At 58.1% G+C, this 19485-nt stretch overlaps 1 protein-coding gene across 3 annotated transcripts in view; it reads left to right on the forward strand.

The window, feature by feature from the left end:
• The window catches only part of CXXC5 (CXXC finger protein 5), a 34224-nt gene extending 19090 nt beyond the window's left edge, over positions 1 to 15134 (forward strand). For all 3 annotated transcript variants that reach the window (XM_079918916.1, XM_079918917.1, XM_079918918.1), the window contains exons 2-3: positions 11455 to 12533; positions 14083 to 15134. In XM_079918916.1, the coding sequence (XP_079775042.1) occupies positions 11616 to 12533; positions 14083 to 14127 (963 nt within the window). In that variant the 5' untranslated portion in view covers positions 11455 to 11615 and the 3' untranslated portion in view covers positions 14128 to 15134. The remainder of the gene's footprint in view (positions 1 to 11454; positions 12534 to 14082) is intronic.
• The last annotated feature ends 4351 nt before the right edge of the window (positions 15135 to 19485 follow it).

The raw sequence follows: 19485 nt of genomic DNA on the forward strand, positions 1-19485 counted from the left end.
AACTCACCTGGCAGGCAGTGTTCCCAGTGTCCAGCCTTGAGCCCCAGGCTCCTGAGACCTTAATCTCTCCAAGCCTCAGTTTCTTTATCTGTAAAATGGGGCTCCTGGTACCTCTTCCTGGTAGTGCTTGGGGGGTGTAGGATGGGTGGTTAAAAAAGACGTTCTTAGCTTCGTGTCCAAAACATTGTGAGAACTCCTTCTTAAGTGTTCACCATCTTTATTATGACTATTGACACTGTTATTTTGTTATCATTACATTATTATTCACCCTCCCAGGGCCCCAGCAGCTGCGGTGGCTCTGGGCCTGGATGCAGAGCTCTGATCTACAGAGAAGTTGCAGTTCCTAATTAGTCAGTGCCCCAAGGAGAGGGCCTGGGTTTTTATTTTTGCTGGAGGATCCCACCTGCCCAAGGCTTCCCCAGGCCCTATCATCAACTGGGCTAAGGCTGCAGCCCCCTCTCCAGCCTCAGGTAGGGGGCCTGGCTCCCAGAGGAAGCCTCCCCAAATTTCCCCTGCCACTCTCTCTGCCTCCCAGACCTCCAGGGCCATGAATCATTTATGAGGCAAAAATGAAACCAATTAAGAACAAACTTTGAAAGCCTCTAATTGCTGCGCCTGGTGGCACCGAGGAATGAGGGAAGCCAGGCCTGTTCGGTGCGGAATCTCCTCCGCCCGGGCCTTCCCAGGCCGCCTGTCCCACTGCGTCCCAGGGCGCCGCGGCCTCCCGGCTCCCCGCCGCCTCCCGGCCGCGGACGTGCCTGCGCGGCTCCGGCTTCTGCTTCTGCGTCTGCCGCCCCGGCGCCCGCCCGGGTCCCTGGCCGACTAATTAGGGCCGGCTCCCCTCCCAACGCCGCCCGCCGCCCGCTCCAGGCCGGAGGTTATGGCTGCTGTTCCTGCCATCCTGGGGCCTGTGCCCCAGACCTGGCTGCCTTTCCTGTGGCGGGAGCCAGCCCTGCTGGCCTAGCTTAACCCAGACGAGCCCAGGGCACCCTGTCCCTGAACTAGGAGGCTGGGGCTCCCCGTCGTCCCCCTCCCTGTCCCTGAACTAGGAGGCTGGGGGTCCCGGCATGGGTAGGCGCTGGGAGGTGCTGGGTCACCTGGCTTGAACAGTCCCGTTCAGTCTCCGGAGAGATCTGTGCGTCCCAGCGGGAGTGGAAGGGGCTGGGGGATGACTGATGAGATAGGGAAGCTGGAGGGATACTGGGGAAGGGATGGGGATGGGGATGGGGTTGAGTTCCTGAGCTGTTGCATTGGTGAAGCGGGACCCGACTCTTCCTCTCAGCGTTGCCACAAATACAATAAGCTTATACAGATTCCTTAGCCTCAGTTTCCCCATCTGTCCACTATCAGGACAGGCCAGTTTTCTCTTGAATTTGTAATTTGAGGAGCTGGGCTTTACATGTCCCCCGCCCGCCCTCTTGGGGGCTGCTGACGGGGTGGAGGTGGGGGTCTGGAGTATGGACCCGGAAGGGCCTGCCAGGAGCCTTGGGCACTGGCGACCAACCTACTCACTGTGCTGAGGGCCAGGCAGGCCCTGGGCACTCAACGCACGTCGTTTGCTGAAACTGAATTTCTGTGCTTGTGTTTTTCCATAATTATATTAGCAGGTGGGATTTTTCCTCAGGGAAGCGGTGGGAGGGGGAGCGCCATGGCAGTGTCCCCACCCTCTCTGAGCACGAGCTCACACTCGGCTCTGCCCGCCCGCCTGCCGTAATGATTTTTTAATTATGCAGCCAGTGCTCAGAATTGCTAATCCGCCTCCAGCCCAGCATCCCCTCTAGCAGCTCATACCCAAAGCCCCTCACTGGTGTCCCCAGAGTGGTGGTGTCCAAGCCCGAGCCCATCACTGTGCCCGGGAGCACCACCATGGTGTGAGAAAGGGGAGGCCCGGGCAGGCCACAGGGCCACCTCTCCTCCATCTGCAAGTGACAGAACTTGCTGGTGCGGGGCGCCTGTGGCTTTCTTCACACCCTGCCACCCCCGGCCCCAGCGTGGCTCGCTCCCACCAGCACAGCTGTGGCTCTGGAAGGGCACAGGGGAGTGATCAGTGTCCCCAAGAACACGTGCACCCAAGTACGAGCTTCGTCCCCGTCACACCCACACTCACACTTGGCTTCTCTTGCACACACACCCTCAGCCTCATAGCTATACAAGCACAGTAGCATGCTCTGTGTGTCTCTCACACACATAGCTGCACCTGAGGGCCAGGGTGCCCCCAGGAGACCCCAGTTGCCGCCTCCCGTGCCCTGCAGCGGCCCTGCCCCCACTCTCTTGCCTCCATACCCCCACCCCACCCCCCTGCCTGACTGGGTTGCACCCTGAGGTCTCCCTGCTCCCACCTGGTGGGGCGGCTGCCTGTGGCTGGGGCCTGCCTGAACCTCCGTTGGCCCAGCCTGGGGGAGGTGGCGGGTTGGGGAGGCTGTTCGGCAGGCAGCACTGTGGCGGCGGCTCCTCTCCAGGCGCTCAGCTGTGGCATCTGTCAAGGTCAGATAGCGACTCCGGAACCAGCCGGCTCGGCCCCATGGCCCCTCTCGCCTCATTATTTTTGTGTTCCGGGGCTGCAGCGCCACCTCCCTCCCTCCTCCTCATCCTCCCGCCTCTTGCCTGCCTCCCCCATGCCTCTGCAGGGAGGGCCTGCGGTCTGGGGGCTTTTGTTTTCCAGTTTTTTCCACGCTCAGGCCAGGCAGATGCTGGGCAGAGCTGTCGGGTCTTGAACGGCAGACAAGGCAGGTGCCTCCCTCGGGGCTGGGACAGGTTCTTGGCCAGTGGAACCCTGGGTTGGTTTTTCAGGGGGACAAACTGAACCTGGGCAGAGCCCAGCCTCCACCACAGCCCAGGCGTACCTGTGGGCAACTTCCTGTTTCCACAGGGGCCCCAGCACCTGGCGTCAGTTCCTGTCTGCACCATCCCCACGCCAGGTGGGCCCCAGACTCACATCCCAGAACCCTTCAGAGGCCCTGAGACAACTCACAATGAGCGCATGCACGCCTGCACGCGCGCGAACACGCTCACAGGCCAGAAGAACCCACAAACGTCCAGCCACCACGTAAACCACTCTACTTGGACACAAGCACCCTCGGTCATACGCGTACGTCCACAGATGCAGATAGCCACATTCCACTCGTACACACAGGGGAGTCACACAAAGACCTCCACCTCCACTGGTATCTAAGCCCGATGTGTACATCAGCACTGATATACACTGATGTGTACATCAGCGCTGAAACCCACAGAGTGACAGCTGAGACTGCACACACACGCACACACTCTTGTGCATGTAGCGTGCACAGGTTTCTGACACACCTCCCAGGTGGACACACACAGATATACTTGTCCCTAGGGCTGCTTTCACCATACACACTCCAATCCAAGTGTGCTCCTTGGGGCCCAGTGTTCCTTGAGCAGTTACAACACCCAAGGAGCTTTTGTCCCCTGAGATGCTGAAGTGAGCTTGAGGCTTCCCCTCTGACGCACCCTTTGTGTCCAGGGAGCCCCTGGAAAGTAGGAAATGGTGGTTGACAGAAGGGCCACCCTACCCACCTGGCCGGCCTCCATGGAGGTCCACCATCTTGGGCACAAGAGCACTGAGATGGAGTGGAATGGGAGGGTTCTGGGTGGGTCAGGATGGGCTTGGTGGCACTGGCTGGGAGAGCGGGCTCAGGGGAGTCTCTCAGGCTCTGTCTCTGGGTCCCTCTGCCCATCTCCAGCCCCCAATTAGGGTGTGTAAGTGTTGGGGGAATGAGATGTGGACAGACTAAAGGCCCCCCGGGGTCTCTGGGGTAGCCCTGGCCGTCACTCACTTCCTCCTCCAGCTGCAGACTGCTGTGACCGCCCCTGAGAGGGGGAGGTAGCTGGAGGTTTAGCAGTGGTGGGGGCCCCCACCCCCCAGGAAACTCAAAACCCTGGGCCAGCCGCGGGTGGCGGGTTGGGGCCGGCACAAAGAGGGCCTCTGTGCAGGCCGGCTGGGCTGCCCGCAGGATTCTGGGGGAGGAGCAGGAGCCGGTTTCCGTCCCATTCTGCTTCCTGCGGAGGCCGCCGGAATGCCCGGAGCTCTGGCCCAGCCTGGCCCGTCCGGCCCACCCGCAGCCCCTTCCCCTGTCTTCCTGGGCCCTAGGGTACAGCTGCAGACTTCTCTGCAACAGCATCCCAACGTGTTTTGCCCGGAGCCTGAGAACCACCCCGCCAGGACCCTTGAGAAACCTAGAGGGTTCCCCTAGGCTGAGAGCTGAACTGGACCTCACCCTCCAGCCAAAACGTGCCTCAGAGCCTTTGGCCGGTGTTGGAGAGCCAGGCCTGGAGTCTTGGTTTCAAATCCTGGCTCTGCCGTTTATTGACCTTGTTGTGACCTTAGGCAGGTGAGCCTCATCTGTAAATGGGGCTAATACTAGTTAGCAAGTTTCAGAGAGAATTCAGTGAGAAAATGCACGTGAAATGCTTAGCACAATACCTGGCAGAGAGTGAGTGCTCATTATTAGGGTCTGCTGTTATCGTGTCCTCTGGGAAGATAGGAGAGGGAGGGGTCTGAATGCTCACCCCAGTAACCCTCACATCATCTGCGGCTTGGTCCCAACCCTCTGGCCTGCTCAAAACCCTTCTCTCCAGGCCTCAGTTTCCCCATCTGAAAATCACATCAAGAGCCAGTTCTGGCCTCTGGGATGGGGGCAGGGGGGTGTTCACTCTCCGGAGACTTTTTTCTGTATCTCTCCACCTCCTTCCACATGGGCCCTTCTGGGCTCATGGCTCCTGCAGTTTGGGGTGAGGAGCAAGAACCATTCTTCTCCATTTTACAGATGGAAACTGAGGCTCAGTGTGGGGCAGCGTGTCAAAGTCAACAGGAAGGGACAGGATGGAGCCACAAACCTGGGCCTGCAGACTCAGTCCCCTGGCCAGTCCTGTGGATATGTGCCCTGTCCCCACCAATTCCTTGGCCCACATGTCTCTGAGCTGGCTTTCCCTGGCTTGTCCTGTGGTGAGGCCCACTGGGAGGGAGGTCCTAAGTAAGTGTGTGGGCTCTGATCCCAGGCTAGTGTCAGCTCAGACATCTCCACTTTAGGAAACCTTAGTCTAAGATCCAGGAGCTCCCAAACAGGGAGGCCATCATTTTCTCCAGATCATAATTGCTTATCAAACTGCCTGTTCTAAATGGGGCAATCATAGTACTTCCTTCAGCAGGTGGGTATGAGGAGTCGATGAGACAAGCCATGTCCATTGTCTGGCACATAGGAAGGTCTCCATACACAAAGCTCTTATCCTCATGATGCCATGTTACAGATGGGGAAACTGGCTCAGAGGCCATATGCCACGGTCACACAGCAAGGAGGGCCCTCCAGGTCCTTTGACTCTTCCAGAGAAGGAACCTGGCCCAAAGGAGGTACCTGTTGAGGCAGGCCTTGTCTTTATCAGTGGTGTCCCAGGACCCTTGTCTCGTTCCCCAGAGCCCCACGTCAGGGAATACCTCCTGCCCGGGACCTCAGTGTTTTTTGTCCATGAAATGGGTTGATCCCCTCATCCAGCTCCTTTTGGGAGCTCTGTAAGGGCGAACAGAGCCCCCTATACTCCTGGGTTTTCTCAGCAGCATGTTTCAGTTCTCAGGCAAGGGGGTTGAGCCTGCCTTGAGAATAGGGGCATAAAAGGCCAGGGGGTATGGAGTCAGGGAAATAGGATTGCAGCCCTCACCCCCATTCTGTCCTTGGCAGTTGGTCTTGGGGTGTTAGTCTTAGGGAGGGCCTAGTGGTATTGAGGGCGTGTCCCACCCCAGGCCATCTGCTGGGTGCTAACAGTGGTCAATGTGTCCTTGTATGTGTGTGTCCATCCATAGCTGGATACGTGCCCTGTGCTCTCCAGCGGGGCCTGCATTTCTCCTGGCCTCCAAGACCAGTGTCCCCATGTGTGTCTCCCTGGGCCTGAGTAGGGCTTTTTTTTCCCTCTGGAAACTCCCCAGGCTGAATCATGGAAATCAGAGATGGAAACCCCACACACACACACCCAATTGCTCAGCTCAGTTCAACCACCGTAGCCTGTGGTCTGCCCTCCCTGCCACCACTGGCCTGCCCACCATCAGTCAGTCTGTCCATCTTGCCTCCATTGGAGACCAAGGACACCAGCCCATCAAGGTGGCTGGAGGGGGCGTGAAGGGGTGTAGCAGGGATGTCAGGAGTGGGCATGGAAGTGTGGGGAAGGGTGCGATGAGCCAGGGTGTGTGAGTCTGCAACCTGGGCCTACCTAGATGACGGCAGGCTCTGCTGGGCCAGTGCCTGGGGTCCTGAAGGCCCTGATGAAATGCCACCTCTTCCAGGAAGCCTTCCTTCAGCAGGCAGGACGGCTGGGAGGCTATTCCAGCCAGCAGAGGAGTAGGGGAGGGATGGTGCCTTGTGCAAACTCTGCCCTTGGTATTGGTGATAGTTGCACAACTGTGTAAATTTACTAAAAAACATTGAATTGTACACTTAGAAATGGGTGCATTTTATAGTAAGTAAAAACTGTACCTCAGCAAATCTGTTAAAAAAAATCCTGCCCTTGGGCTTCCCTGATGGCACAGTGGTTGAGAGTCCGCCTGCCGATGCAGGGGACACGGGTTCGTGCCCCGGTCCTGGAAGATCCCGCATGCCGCGGAGCAGCTGGGCCCGTGAGCCATGGCCGCTGAGCCTGCACATCCGGAGCCTGTGCTCCGCAACGGGAGAGGCCACAACAGTGAGAGGCCCGCTTACCGCAAAAGAAAAAAAAAAAAAATCCTGTCCTTGACCTCAAGCCCCACCCCGTTGGGACCCTGCCAACCTCATAGCCACACCTCGCACCCACTTCCCCATTTCTTAGGAACACTTTCAGGTTCGTGTCTACTTTGGTAACCTCTCCTTATCCTTAACTCACAGGCTAAGCAGCCCTTTCCTCCAGAAAGGTCCCCTTGCCCCACTCAGTCCCCTTCCTGCTCTCTCTTTTCACATCAGTTCATGTGACCATCAGCCCAGCTCCTGTGTACCCCTCCAGAGCAGTGCCGGTCTGTATCCTGCACTGTCTCCCCAGGACCACAGGGCATGGGGCCGCTATCGGGTAGGTAGTGCAGGCTGTGTGCAACTGAACATCTAGAACATCTCACTGTGGCCACCTGTGTACATGTCTCCGTGCAGACAGCACCATCCCACCCCATAGTGCCCGCCTGTCCTGCCCCCCTCCCCCATTGCTGTGTGGCCTGAAGGGCTCAGGACAGAGCCCTGCTGGGGATGAATCCTGGCTCCCCTGGCACTGAGGGTGGAGTGAGAGCTCTGCCACCACCTCTGGTGACCTCATTGCCAGCTTGCATTATGATGTCACTGGCCCAGCATTCCGGGTTCCTGCTTGAGTATCTCCAAGCCCCCCAGGTGGGAACACTCCCCTGGGGTCTGTAACAGCTTATCCACCCGACCATGTAAAGGTGACAGGCATGGTAACAACTCTGGGGGGGTGGGGGCAGCCTCGGGGTAGCTGGGTCACCTTTCCCTGGCAGAACAAAGGCAGTCACAGAGCAGGGTGACTAACACTTGGGCTCTGGGTTCAAGTTCTAGCCCTACTGGGCACCGGCTGTTTGACCTTGGCCTGACAGCTTGAACCTCCCTGAGCCTCAGTTTCCTCATCTCTGAAATTGGTTAATAGTTCCTTTTTCCCTGAGTACTGGGGAGGAGTCAAGGAGGGAGAGAAGACATGTAAAGCATGAGAGTGTGGGGCCTGGGACACAGTAGGTGCTCAATAAATGCTAACGGATAGGGTCGGTTAGTTAAGGGAGCCTGAGAGTCGCTTGGTTGAGAGCTGGTTAGGGAGGGACGGTGTCCCGTGTCTTTTGGGGCTGGCCAGGGCCTGGGGGTAGAAGCAGAGGTGGCTCCACTGTCAGGAGAGGGGGCCCAGCTTTGACTGTCCCTCACTTCCCAGCTCAGCCAGGTGAGCTCCAGCCCATAGGAGGTGGGGCCCACAGCCTGGCCCTGAGACCAGGAACCCACTGACCCCCAGCCCTCCTTCCTTTCTCCTCCCAGGTTTTGGGCCAGAGTGGGCTGGGGCTCGAGACAAGCTGGGTCTCATCTGGCCTCCCCTGACCTCTGCCTCTGCCTGCCTCTCCTGTAGGCATGTCCACCTGCCTTCTCTTGGTCCCCAGGTCCTTGCATCTGGGACTGTCTCCTCAGGGCTCTGTTCCCATGTCTCTTAGATCCTCTAGTCTCTGAGCTGGGCCAGGCACCCTGCGTCTCTGAGCCCAGTTAACTCAGTCTGTGTTCCCTATGATGCTCTGTCCTTTAACCTTGACCCTTTGCCCTGTCCTCTCTCAGTCCCTTTGTCTGACCCACCCCTCGAGTTCTCTTGTCTCGTGATCCTCTGTCCCCACCACCTGTCTCTATTCTTCTGGCCCCATGTCCCCCTCTGCCCCCCAGCGCTCTATGCCTGGGTTCCCCCCCTCACCCCCGCCCCCTGGGCTCTGTCCCCGCCCGTCAGCCCCTGGTCCCAGCTCCCGGCCGGCCCGGCTCCTGCATGGACAAAGGGGTCCTTTGTGGGCTGACCGCGGCTGGCGGGGCGGCGGGGCGCTGGCTCCGCATTACTGATGAAACGGAGCCCTTTGTTGTCCCTCCTCAGGCGCAGTATTTCTTTTTGGGGGCTGGATGCGTTCCTGGCAGGGCCGATGATGGATGCGCCCGCCGCCGCCCGCCTGCCCGCCAGCTTTCCCTCCCGCTCATTCCCGCTCCGCTTCAACGCAGCCCCAGCTCCTCCCCTGCCGCCTGGGCACTGCCAGGCCCTTCCTGGCCTGGGAGGGGGTTGCTGTGTGCCCTGCAGTAGAGGCCGGGGCCTGGGAGAAGGTCTTCTCTTATGTCCTCCCCTTCCATGAGTAGGGCACGTGAGCCCTGTGGTCAGTGGTCCACTGGGACCAGGGCATCAGCTTTTCCCAGGGTCTGAAGGAGATGAGCCGGGTACAGGGACAGATCTGGAACAGGCTTGGTTGGGGACCAGGCTTTGGGGACTAGACGTTGGTATATGTCCACTCTGGGGTTTGAGTTGCCCTGTGTGCCAGCCCCCTCGTGTACCCCCCACCTTCACTTTCTGAGGCTGACAAACCAGTGTTCTGCCTGCAGCACCTGTTCAATGACATATCACATCCTCTGGGCCCGAAGTCAGCATGTCCCAGGACCTGGGTGGGGGTGGGGGAGTGGGGGGGGGCTTGGGGGAATTGTCCCTGAGGAAGGACAGAAAAATGAAAGATCAGAGAGATTCAAAGAGGAGGCCAGAGATGAACAGAACATGAGATTAGGTCCCCACCAAGAGAGACTCGGGATGGAGACAGAAGCAGAGAGACTTAGCCAGAGTGCCAGCCCTGAAAGCAGTCTGTGTCAGAGGGAGCTGACTTCTAATTGACCTGCCCGCCCCACACGCAAAGCCAGATCCTGGAGCTGGGAGGAGGGAGGGAGTAGAGCAAGAGCAACGTTAATGCAGCTATCGATTTCTGCCACCAGCCAGCAGGCCGCAGAGGCGGGGGACACACAGAGGGGCTAGGGCGCAGACTGCTTCCCTCCCCACATCTCCAGCCCGCGGGCGTCTGCCTTCTTCTGTCTTCTCCCCTCAGCCTGTGTCTGGGGCTCCTGGGGCTATGGTCCAGGGCAGAGCAGCTGAGCTCGATGGGCAAGGGCTAGGTGACTTGGCATGACAGTCTCTGGCCCTGATCTCACTGGCCCTTGTCCCCAACACCTAGCCAGGGTCACTGATGCCTGGAGGAGTACTGATCTCTGAGGACAGGGGCCCAACAGCCAACCTGGGCTTGGGCCTTAGGAGGTAGAAGGGAGCACAGCAATCCTAGGGCATGTGTGACCCCCTTCTTCTTACTACGATCTGACCTCTGTGACACCCCCAGCCCAGCCTGGACACCCTGCCTGACCCTCCTGGGTTTGTCCTGGTGGAATCTGCCAGCTGGCCCAGCTCTTCCTCACCACCCATCCGCCTTCACTAGGAAGGAGCTTAGGTGGGCCCGTGCCTGCTGGGGAGAGGCAGGGAGTGGCTGGCTGGCTGCTGATGCCTGCCGTTCACCTCACCCTGGAGACAGAGCTTTTCCCTCGCCTGCACTCACTCCTCCTCGTGGCCACTCCTTAGCAGTCCTGGGCCAGGGGCCCTGCCTGCTCGGGGCCTCGATTTCCCCTTCTGTAAGTGTACAGTGTTGGACTAGATGACCTCCCGGGCCAGGCTGAGTCCTGTGACTGGGGGATGGTGGGGTTGCCTGGGGACAAAGATGCAGTGTGTGCCGCCCCTAAGCCCAGGGCCGGACAGGCCCAGCCAGATGTGCGCCTCCCCCTTGAGTAGCCAGCTGCTCGGGGCTGGGCCCCGTCCTCCCACCCCTCTCCTGGGGGTTGCTGGGCCGTGGCAGGCAGACGCTAGAGAGCCAGGGCTGATGAGGAAACTACCACTCGGCTCCATCTGGAACAGTTCCTTCTAGAGCTCCTGGCCAAGGAGCCTGGCTGCTCACATGCCTTAGTCTTGGGGCCTGAGCAGAACAGGCTCTGTCCTGGGAAGGGGCACCTCAGACACGTGGACGTGGCTGAAGAACAGGCTCCATTCCCTAGAGGGTCACACCTACTCTCTGTCCCAGCTTGGCAGCAGCCAGAGGTCCCTCGGGCCCACAGTCCTCTCTGCTCTCACTGGGACCTCCATCCAGACCCATCTGGGAGCCAGGCTGGCACATAGCAGTGAGGCCTGAGTAGAGACAAGGGTCCCAAGGTTAGAGAAAGAGGGGGAAGTGTGTGTTGATGTGTGCACAAGCCCCCCACCCCCCACCCCCCTGCTCTTGCGGGAGAAGGCTTGTCCTCTGGTACACTGCTGCCTGCCCTCTAGCAGGAGGGTACATGCTCCTTGAAATAAGGGTTCTGCGCTCTCTTTGGCAAACTCTGTTAAACAAAGTCAGTTTTCTTTACCTGCAGAACTTGCCAGGGCCTTGAGATAATTAATGTGTATTAGGAATCTCTAATGAGCGTCCATGGGCGGCTTCCCATACCTTTTGGTCTGCGTCTCCAAGCTGTTCAGAGATTGTGCCCACCCCTCTTCTCCATAGTTGGGTCAGTGAAAGATGAGGAAGCAGAGGGTAACCTCTGAGGTTAATAAAGTTCTCCCACTCCCTCCTACCCCCAGCACAGGAAGGACTGCCTGCCTCCATCGTGTCTTCCCAGACCCTGGCAGGGCAGAGGGTACCCAGCTGAGCCTCCACCGTGCCACTTGGTGGCTGTGTATCTATCCATGGGCTAGTCAGTTCTTCTCCCAAACCTCGTCTTCCTCACCTGTGAAACATGGTATTACTAGCCACTACTTGTGGGTTTCTCGTGAGTCTTAACTGAGGTAGTACAAATTAGAAATTCCTAACTGTGGCTGGCACTTAATGAATGCCTAGCCCGGCTGTGGTGGTTACAGTGGCGATACAGCTGGTGGTGGAGGAGGCCCTGACCCTGTATCCTCTTGTGCCGACAGAGTGAAGACACTTGCACGTGGACGCCTGACCATGTGCCTGCGCTGAGCAGCAGAGCCCACCAGGCATCTCTGTCGTGGGCAGCAGGACTCCGGTGCTCATCTGTGGACTCCCCGCAGTTGGCAGGTTCCCCCACCAGTGGGGTCTGGGCCTCGGCCCCACCATGTCGAGCCTCGGCAGCGGCCCCCAGGACACCGGCGGTAGCAGCAGCAGCAGCAACGCCAATGGCAGCAGTGGCAGCGGCCCAAAGGCGGGAGTGGCAGACAAGAGTGCAGCGGCGGCGGCTGCTGCGCCAGCCTCGGTGGCGGATGACGCACCACCCCCTGAGCGCCGGAACAAGAGCGGCATCATCAGTGAACCCCTCAACAAGAGCCTGCGCCGCTCCCGCCCTCTCTCCCACTACTCTTCCTTTGGGGGCAGCGGTGGCAGTGGTGGTGGCAGCATGATGGGCGGGGAGTCTGCCGAAAAGGCTGCCGCGGCCGCAGCTGCTGCCTCCCTGTTGGCCAATGGGCACGACCTGGCGGCGGCCATGGCTGTGGACAAAAGCAACCCTACCTCAAAGCACAAAAGTGGTGCTGTGGCCAGCCTGCTGAGCAAGGCAGAGCGGGCCACGGAGCTGGCAGCCGAGGGACAGCTGACGCTGCAGCAGTTCGCGCAGTCCACGGAGATGCTGAAGCGCGTGGTGCAGGAGCACCTACCGCTGATGAGCGAGGCGGGCGCTGGCCTGCCCGACATGGAGGCCGTGGCGGGCGCCGAAGCCCTCAATGGCCAGTCCGACTTCCCCTACCTGGGCGCCTTTCCCATCAACCCGGGCCTCTTCATCATGACCCCGGCGGGCGTGTTCCTGGCTGAGAGCGCGCTGCACATGGCCGGCCTGGCCGAGTACCCCATGCAGGGAGAGCTGGCCTCCGCCATCAGCTCGGGCAAGAAGAAGCGGAAACGCTGCGGCATGTGTGCGCCCTGCCGGCGGCGCATCAACTGCGAGCAGTGCAGCAGTTGTAGGAACCGAAAGACTGGCCATCAGATTTGCAAATTCAGAAAATGTGAGGAACTCAAAAAGAAGCCTTCCGCTGCTCTGGAGGTAACGGCGCCTTAGAGGGAGGTGTGTGGGCTCTTGGGTCTGTCTGGCAGTCCAAACCCACCCCCGCCCCCCATCCCCACCTTTCCTGCCTGGGCAAGTGTCTGGGGGATGCCCGGCCTGTCCATGGGCTCTGGGGTCCTAGGCCAGGCTCCGAGACGGCAGTTCACTGCCCCAAGAGTCAGAGCCACATCCCGAGATGCCCTTAGGTTGTAGTCTGCAACCCAGGCAAGCATGTAATTCCAGTCAGGGACCTAGCAGAATCCCTCCAGGCCCCGGGATTCTGAACCCCTCCTGGAGTTCTGGGTCAGGTATTGAGATTCCCACACAGGTCTTAAGTCTCTGACTTTCAGACATGTCGTAAAGCTTCCAGTCTGTGACCTAAGATTCTGGGACTCTCCCCTGCTCCATGTGAGGGGTTCTGTCCTGTAGACCCTCTGGCTTTGAGGGATAAGTCCTTCATTTGCCCCTTCAGAGCCCAGCCTTTCCCCCAAGGCCACCCAAGGATACAGCAGCTCCAGTGCTGACTGCTGTGCTCTGAGGCCTGGAAGACCCTAGCGCTAGGTACCTAGCTGACCTATTTGGGGTGCCCGGCGGCCCCAAGTTCAGTCTGGCTGCATAGTTGATGGCCAGGGTTCCTATGGGCTTGGGGTTACAGGGTGGCTTGAGCCTGGGATGTGGGTAAAGCCTGTCCACTATGGGATTGGCTTTGAGAAAGCAGAAGGGTTCCCATGCTGCTTTCTCTCCACCCTCATGGCAGGGCCTGTCCCCATGCCCCCAGCCATGAGAGCCTAGCTGTGGTGCCAGGCCTGGGTACAAAAGCATCTTTTCAGCCTGCTGTCCCTGCCCTGTCCCCGCCCCTCCACGAGTGGGCTTGACGCAAATGTCCAGAATGGTTGGAAAACAATAATGGCATCCCAGCCATGGCTATCCCCCCCAACTCACCCTAGCCCCAAACCTCATATCTGTTCTCCTGCCCAGAAAACACACCTGTATGCACACAAAAGCACCCGCTCTCCTCTCATGTAGAGACAGACAGATACACACACACACACACACACACACACACACCCTGCCCTGTACACAGTCTTATTATAGATGCAGCCTTTTAATAAACACAGCAAGCATCCATCCTTCTCAGCACAGCTCCAAACACACTACACACTGTAGCATAGCTCAAGGCACACATCCTTGTATGCATCCAGTGCACACGCATACACACTCATTCGACAGAAACGTGAACACAGCTCCCAGATGCATCATGGCCGCCTGCCGCTTGTAGCCTTTGGACCAGGGAAAGGGGGCTTGCTGTCTGGAAGGAGGGTTCCTGGGCACAGCGGCTCAGGAGGCCTCACGGTGCTCCAGGTTCTCCGGTGGTCCAGCGGGTCAGGCTTCTCTGGCCTGGCCAGGATGGCAGGAACTCCAAGGGGTGGCTGCTTTTACTCCATGCCCATTCCTCCGCCATGAGGAAAGACAGGGGAACGTCTTTGCACCAGGCCCCGCCGGACCCTGACTGAACTCTCTCCTTGTTTTTGTCTCCCGCCCCCGCCAGAAGGTGATGCTTCCGACGGGAGCCGCCTTCCGGTGGTTTCAGTGACGGCGGCGGGAACCCAAAGCTGCCCTCTCCGTGCAATGTCACTGCTCGTGTGGTCTCCGGCAAGGGATTCGGGCGAAGACAAACGGATGCACCCGTCTTTAGAACCAAAAATATTCTCTCACAGATTTCATTCCTGTTTTTATATATATATTTTTTGTTGTCGTTTTAACATCTCCACGTCCCTAGTATAAAAAGAAAAAGAAAAGAAAAAAAATTAACTGCTTTTTCGGAAGAACAACAACAACAACAACAAAAAGAGGTAAAGACGAATCTGTAAAGTACCGAGACTTCCTGGGCAAAGAATGGACAATCAGTTTCCTTCCTGTGTCGATGTCGATGTTGTCTGTGCAGGAGATGCAGTTTTTGTGTAGAGAATGTAAATTTTCTGTAACCTTTTGAAATCTAGTTACTAATAAGCACTACTGTAATTTAGCACAGTTTAACTCCACCCTCATTTAAACTTCCTTTGATTCTTTCCGACCATGAAATAGTGCATAGTTTGCCTGGAGAATCCACTCACGTTTATAAAGAGAATGTTGATGGCGCCGTGTCGAAGCCCCTCTGTATCCATCCACGCGTGCGGAGCTGCCGCGAGGAGCTCACAGAGCGGGAGGGAGCAGCCCACCCACCCCCCGGGCCCAGGCCAGCCTCGCTGTACCCACGGTCCCCAGAATGGGACCCCCCCCAACCCTAACAGTGATGATTTTGCAAAAACAAAAGTTCTGTTCGTTTATCCATTGAGATCTGGGAAGCTCATGTCTCGATATTTCTGATCCTGGCTACTTCCCTTAGAGAAAATGAGCCCTTTTTTTCTGGCCTCACTGATGGCAACAGAAGAAAGGGCTTCTTTGCGTGGGCCCTGCCGGTGGGGGTGGGTGCCCAGGGGCCCCCGGTGGCCTGGGCCCCCTTGCCCATGGCCAGCTTCCTGCTGATGAACATGCTGTTTGTATTGTTTTAGGAAACCAGGCTGTTTTGTGAATAAAACGAATGCATGTTTGTGTCACGAAGCACCACTGGCTTCTTGCTGTCCGGTTTTGGGGCCTGGCTTGGGGGCTGTTGCTGGGCAGGGGTTGTCTGGGACTACCTTAGGAAGGAGGACGGATGGCCCAGGGACATTTAGAGGGGGGATCTCTTGGGAAGTGAGGCCGTCTGGATCCAGAAGGGGGGCAGCCCTGGCTGACGGGATGGAAATGCTCTTCATCTGGAAGTGGCCGGTACTGGAGCACCTCACCTGCCTGATTGTACACCCTACCTCGGGATCTGGACCTCCAGGGACCTTCACTTACCTGGGACCACCTTCTCTGTTCACCTCAATGCATCAGGTCCGATCAGTACAAAGTAGCCAGCAGGACTGGCTGGGGGTGGGCACTGAGCTGCCTGTTCAGGTTATTTGTTCTTCCTTGCAGGGATCTAGTAAGGTGAATCCCCAGGGATCAGTTTTAGCCCAAGTTCTTGGGGACTTGGCTACGCCTGGCACACGCACACACACAGTCATCCCCACGTACCCCCCTTCAGGCCTGGACGTGTCCCTGGCTTTGGCTCTTGGCATCCACACACACACCCCACCTCCGCCGAAAGATTGTTGGCACAAGGTCGTCTGGGACCTCCAAGACAACATGTCTGGGGAAGTCACCACACAGCCGCGTGGTCTAGGCCAGGGCAACCTGAGCAGGAAGGGGTGGTAGCTGCACGCCCCAGCCCTGGACATCACAGAGGCTGGATGTATGCAGGATGCGGCCTCTCATCCACTTGAGCAGGAGGCGTTCTCCCCACCCAGCTGCTCTGAGCCTGGCTGAGATGAAGCTAGACTTGAGGAAGGACTTCCTGACCATGTTGGGGCCTGGTTTCAGGTGGGTGAGGGCTTTCGGGATGACGAAGGGGCAACTTCTAAAGCTGAGTGGGCGGTCAGGTGGGGGAAATGTCTCTGCCATTGTTCCTGGGAGGAAAGAAAGCAGCCATGTTGGGTGAGGGTTCTGACCCCCAACCCCTTCCCAGGTGTCACAAGCTTCCTTTGAGCACCAGGAGCTCAGCAGCCTGGCCTGGCACAGCAGGGGCAGGCGGGGGTGGTGGGAGGCAGCTTTCAACTTCATCTCTGCCTGGGAAAAATTCCCTTTCATGTGGCTGCCTGTGATCTCTCTGGGCAGCTCTGCCAAAGGTGGGGGGGGGGCGGTCCAGCGGGGAGTAGGGGGAGGTGTTGCAGCCTGGGGCACCCTCGCCCCCGCCAGCACAAGGCAAACTCCAGAACCTCTTAGGGGCAGGGAGGGTCCTCCTTGGAGGAGTTGGGGGTGGGAAGCCTGGCCAGCAGGGGGCACCTGGGCAGGAGGCCCCTGCCTGCCCCCACCTGGCTGCTGGCAGCACACAGGCCGCAGATGGCCTGGGCCAGCCCTCATTGGCATGCCTACAGGTGTGGGGTGGACGGCTCCGGTGCCAGCCCCGAGGGGGGGATGCTGTGACTCAAGTCAGCCTGTACCCTTTAGTGTGCCAACCCACAGCCCGGCCATGGCTCCTGGGCTCACCCCCCCAACACAGAGAAGCCCTGAGCTTGAGGCCCCTCATCTCTTCCAGCTTTGGCCTCTTGTGCTGTGCTTTGTGCAAAGGGTAGGCCAGCCCCTCTGTCTGGAGAAGGCCCAGGTAGGGGTGGTGATAACTGAGGTTGAACACATGATGAGACCTCAGTTACCTCATCTGGGAAATGGGGACAGTGATATTCTCTCCCCTATAAAGTTGCCTGATGATGAAATGAGATCACTCTAGGGAAGGGCCTGGTTCACTGGAAGCACTCAGTCAATGGCAGCTGGCACTGCTATTTTAAAACTATTATTCACCAAAGTCTCACCAAGATGTCTCCCACCTTCCGCCCAGGGTGTGCATCCTCCCTGAAGCCCCAGCCACCCCATCTCGCCACAGAGTGGCCTAGCTGCTGCCCTAGCCCTGGGCCGGGCCCTGCTCTGGCATGTCTGTCTCTTATTGTTTCTTTCTTCTTCTTCTTCTTCTTCTTTTTAATTAATTAATTTATTTTTGGCTGCACTGCGCAGCTTGTGGGGATCTTAGTTCCCCGACCAGGGATCAATCCCAGGCCTCAGCAGTGAAAGCGCCGAGTCCTAACCACTGGAGCGCCAGGGAATTCCCTGTCTCTGCCTGTTTCTATCTGGTGCTCTGTCTTGACCGTCCCTGCTGGTCCTCGACGACTCTCTCTTCTGTGTTTCGTCACCTTTCCATGCATCTCAGTCTCTGTGTGTCTCTTGTGTCTCTACCTCACTATCTCCCTGTATCTCTCACCTCTGTGTCTTTCTGTGTCGGGCTCACCCCTGCTGCTCTCCCGTCTGACAGAGAAGTACTTAGAGGCAGGCTCCCCTGTGGAGCTGAATGTCCAATTCCCCTCCCTGGGAAGCTGTAGCACAGCTCCCCTATGCTACAGTTGGGAGCCTGACCTCCTGGTGACCTGGGTGTCTTCACCTCAAGCACCCCATAACCCGGCTTGGGTGGCAGTGGGTGGCTGGAGAGGCTGGGAGTGAGTGCACCTGGGGCTGTGGAGCTGGAGACAAACCCAGCCTCCATGTAGCTTTGTGTGCCTCTGTGTGGGGGGCTTCGTGGCCCTGACAACCACGTGAGGCCTTGTGCGGCAGCATGTCTATGTGTGACACTGACTGACATTTTGAAAATGGGTCGGTGACAGTGTGGGGTAGACTGATGTGAGACCTCGTGTGGCCATGGGTTAGTATGTGATGTCAGCAGCCCCACGCTTTGGGGTGTTCTGTGACATTGCATGTATAATCCTGTGACATTGTTCAATCCTGTAACAGACCCAGTATGATACCAGGTTGTACAGCTGAATGTGTGACCCTGGATGTGTAACACTGATGCTGTATGGCGTGCATGACCCCGTGACAAGACACTGGTGGTCCTCTGTGGTTCATGATGTTGTGCCTGTGTGACCATCATGGGTGTGGCCCTGGGACTGATATCAGGGGTTCTATGTGAGTGTGTGATGCTGGCTTGTGATCATGCTGTGACCTTCTGACACTGCCTGGGTGTGTGCTTATGACATTGTGTGTCAATGTGCACCTGTGATCCCCTCAGTGATGCTGACATTATGCACCGTGGTCTTTGTCTACAGCATTTCCTGGGTCTCTGCCCTGACAGCCATGCAACTCTGGGGACAGAATGAGGGCCCTGGCAGCCCCTCTTACCCCCAGCCTGGCCCTGAGGCCCAGTCTGGGTGGGGGAGCTGGCATGGGGGCAGCAGGCACGGTTCCCACGGCCACCACGGCCCCTCTCTCAGCCCCACCACCGCCGGCTTCAGCTCCGCAGAATATCCTGGCAACCCCAGCTTCTTTGTTCTCTGTGGCCGCCAAAGGCCTCTCCCCACCCCGGCCTGCCCAGCGCCTGCCAGGCGCCCCCTCCCCCCCAAAGCAGCAGGGTTTGGCCTGACCTAGTCCCTTGCTGCCCTTATCCCCCACTCAAACTGGGGCCCCTGTTTCATGCCCTGAACCTGACTCAGCACACCAGACTGGGCCTCTGGCCCTATGCTATGAGCTTACTGTCATCGTGTTGTGCAGGAAGAAGGAAGAAGGACAGCTCCTGTAGTGTACTGGGTGATTGTGGGCCAGGAACTAGGCTCTCTGTATGGGTACTTCTCCTTGGCCCAAGGCTAGTTGGAGGCTGTCTTCAGCCTGGCATGGTTTCAATTTGTTAAATAAATTTGCTTCTTTGATTCCAGGAAGTCATCAGTTTAGGGATTATTATCTATTTTACAGATGAGAAACTGAAGCCCAGAGAGAGTAGGGGACATGCCCAAGTCACAGAGCAAGATGGTAAGGGGAACTGATTAGAACTCGGGCTCCTGGCTGTCAGACCCCCCTGCACCAGGCTGCTTTGGGAGGACCAGTTGCCTCCATGGACAGGAAAGAGGGCAGAGCCTGGGAGTCTGAGTCTAGACACATTAGTCCTCCCCTCTTCTTGGTCACCATGTGTCAAAGCCACGTTCTGCATGTGTGTTTGTGTGTGTGTGTGTGTGTGTGTGTGCGCCCTTGTGGATGACCTTGGCCAAATGCCCTTGCCTCTGTTCCCAGGAAAAAAGGGCAACATAACCAGGGACCGTAGGGTGGGGCACTTGGCATGGTGCTTTGCAGAGCAACAAAGTCACCTCACAGTGCCAAAACCCACGGCACCTCCAATAAGGACATGGGGCTGCTGGCCCAGGGGGCAGATTCTGGCTTGGGGCCCCAGCCTCTATTCCCAGACTCAGCCCAGCTCTGTGCTGTCACAAAGAAGGAGGTGGTGATGGCCACATGGCTCTGCTGCATTCAAGGCCGCTTAGGCCTGACCTGATTGCAGCGCCAGCTCCCACGCCCTCCC

Source organism: Stenella coeruleoalba (genome assembly GCF_951394435.1).
Source record: "Stenella coeruleoalba genome assembly, chromosome: 3".
NCBI lineage: Eukaryota > Metazoa > Chordata > Mammalia > Artiodactyla > Delphinidae > Stenella > Stenella coeruleoalba.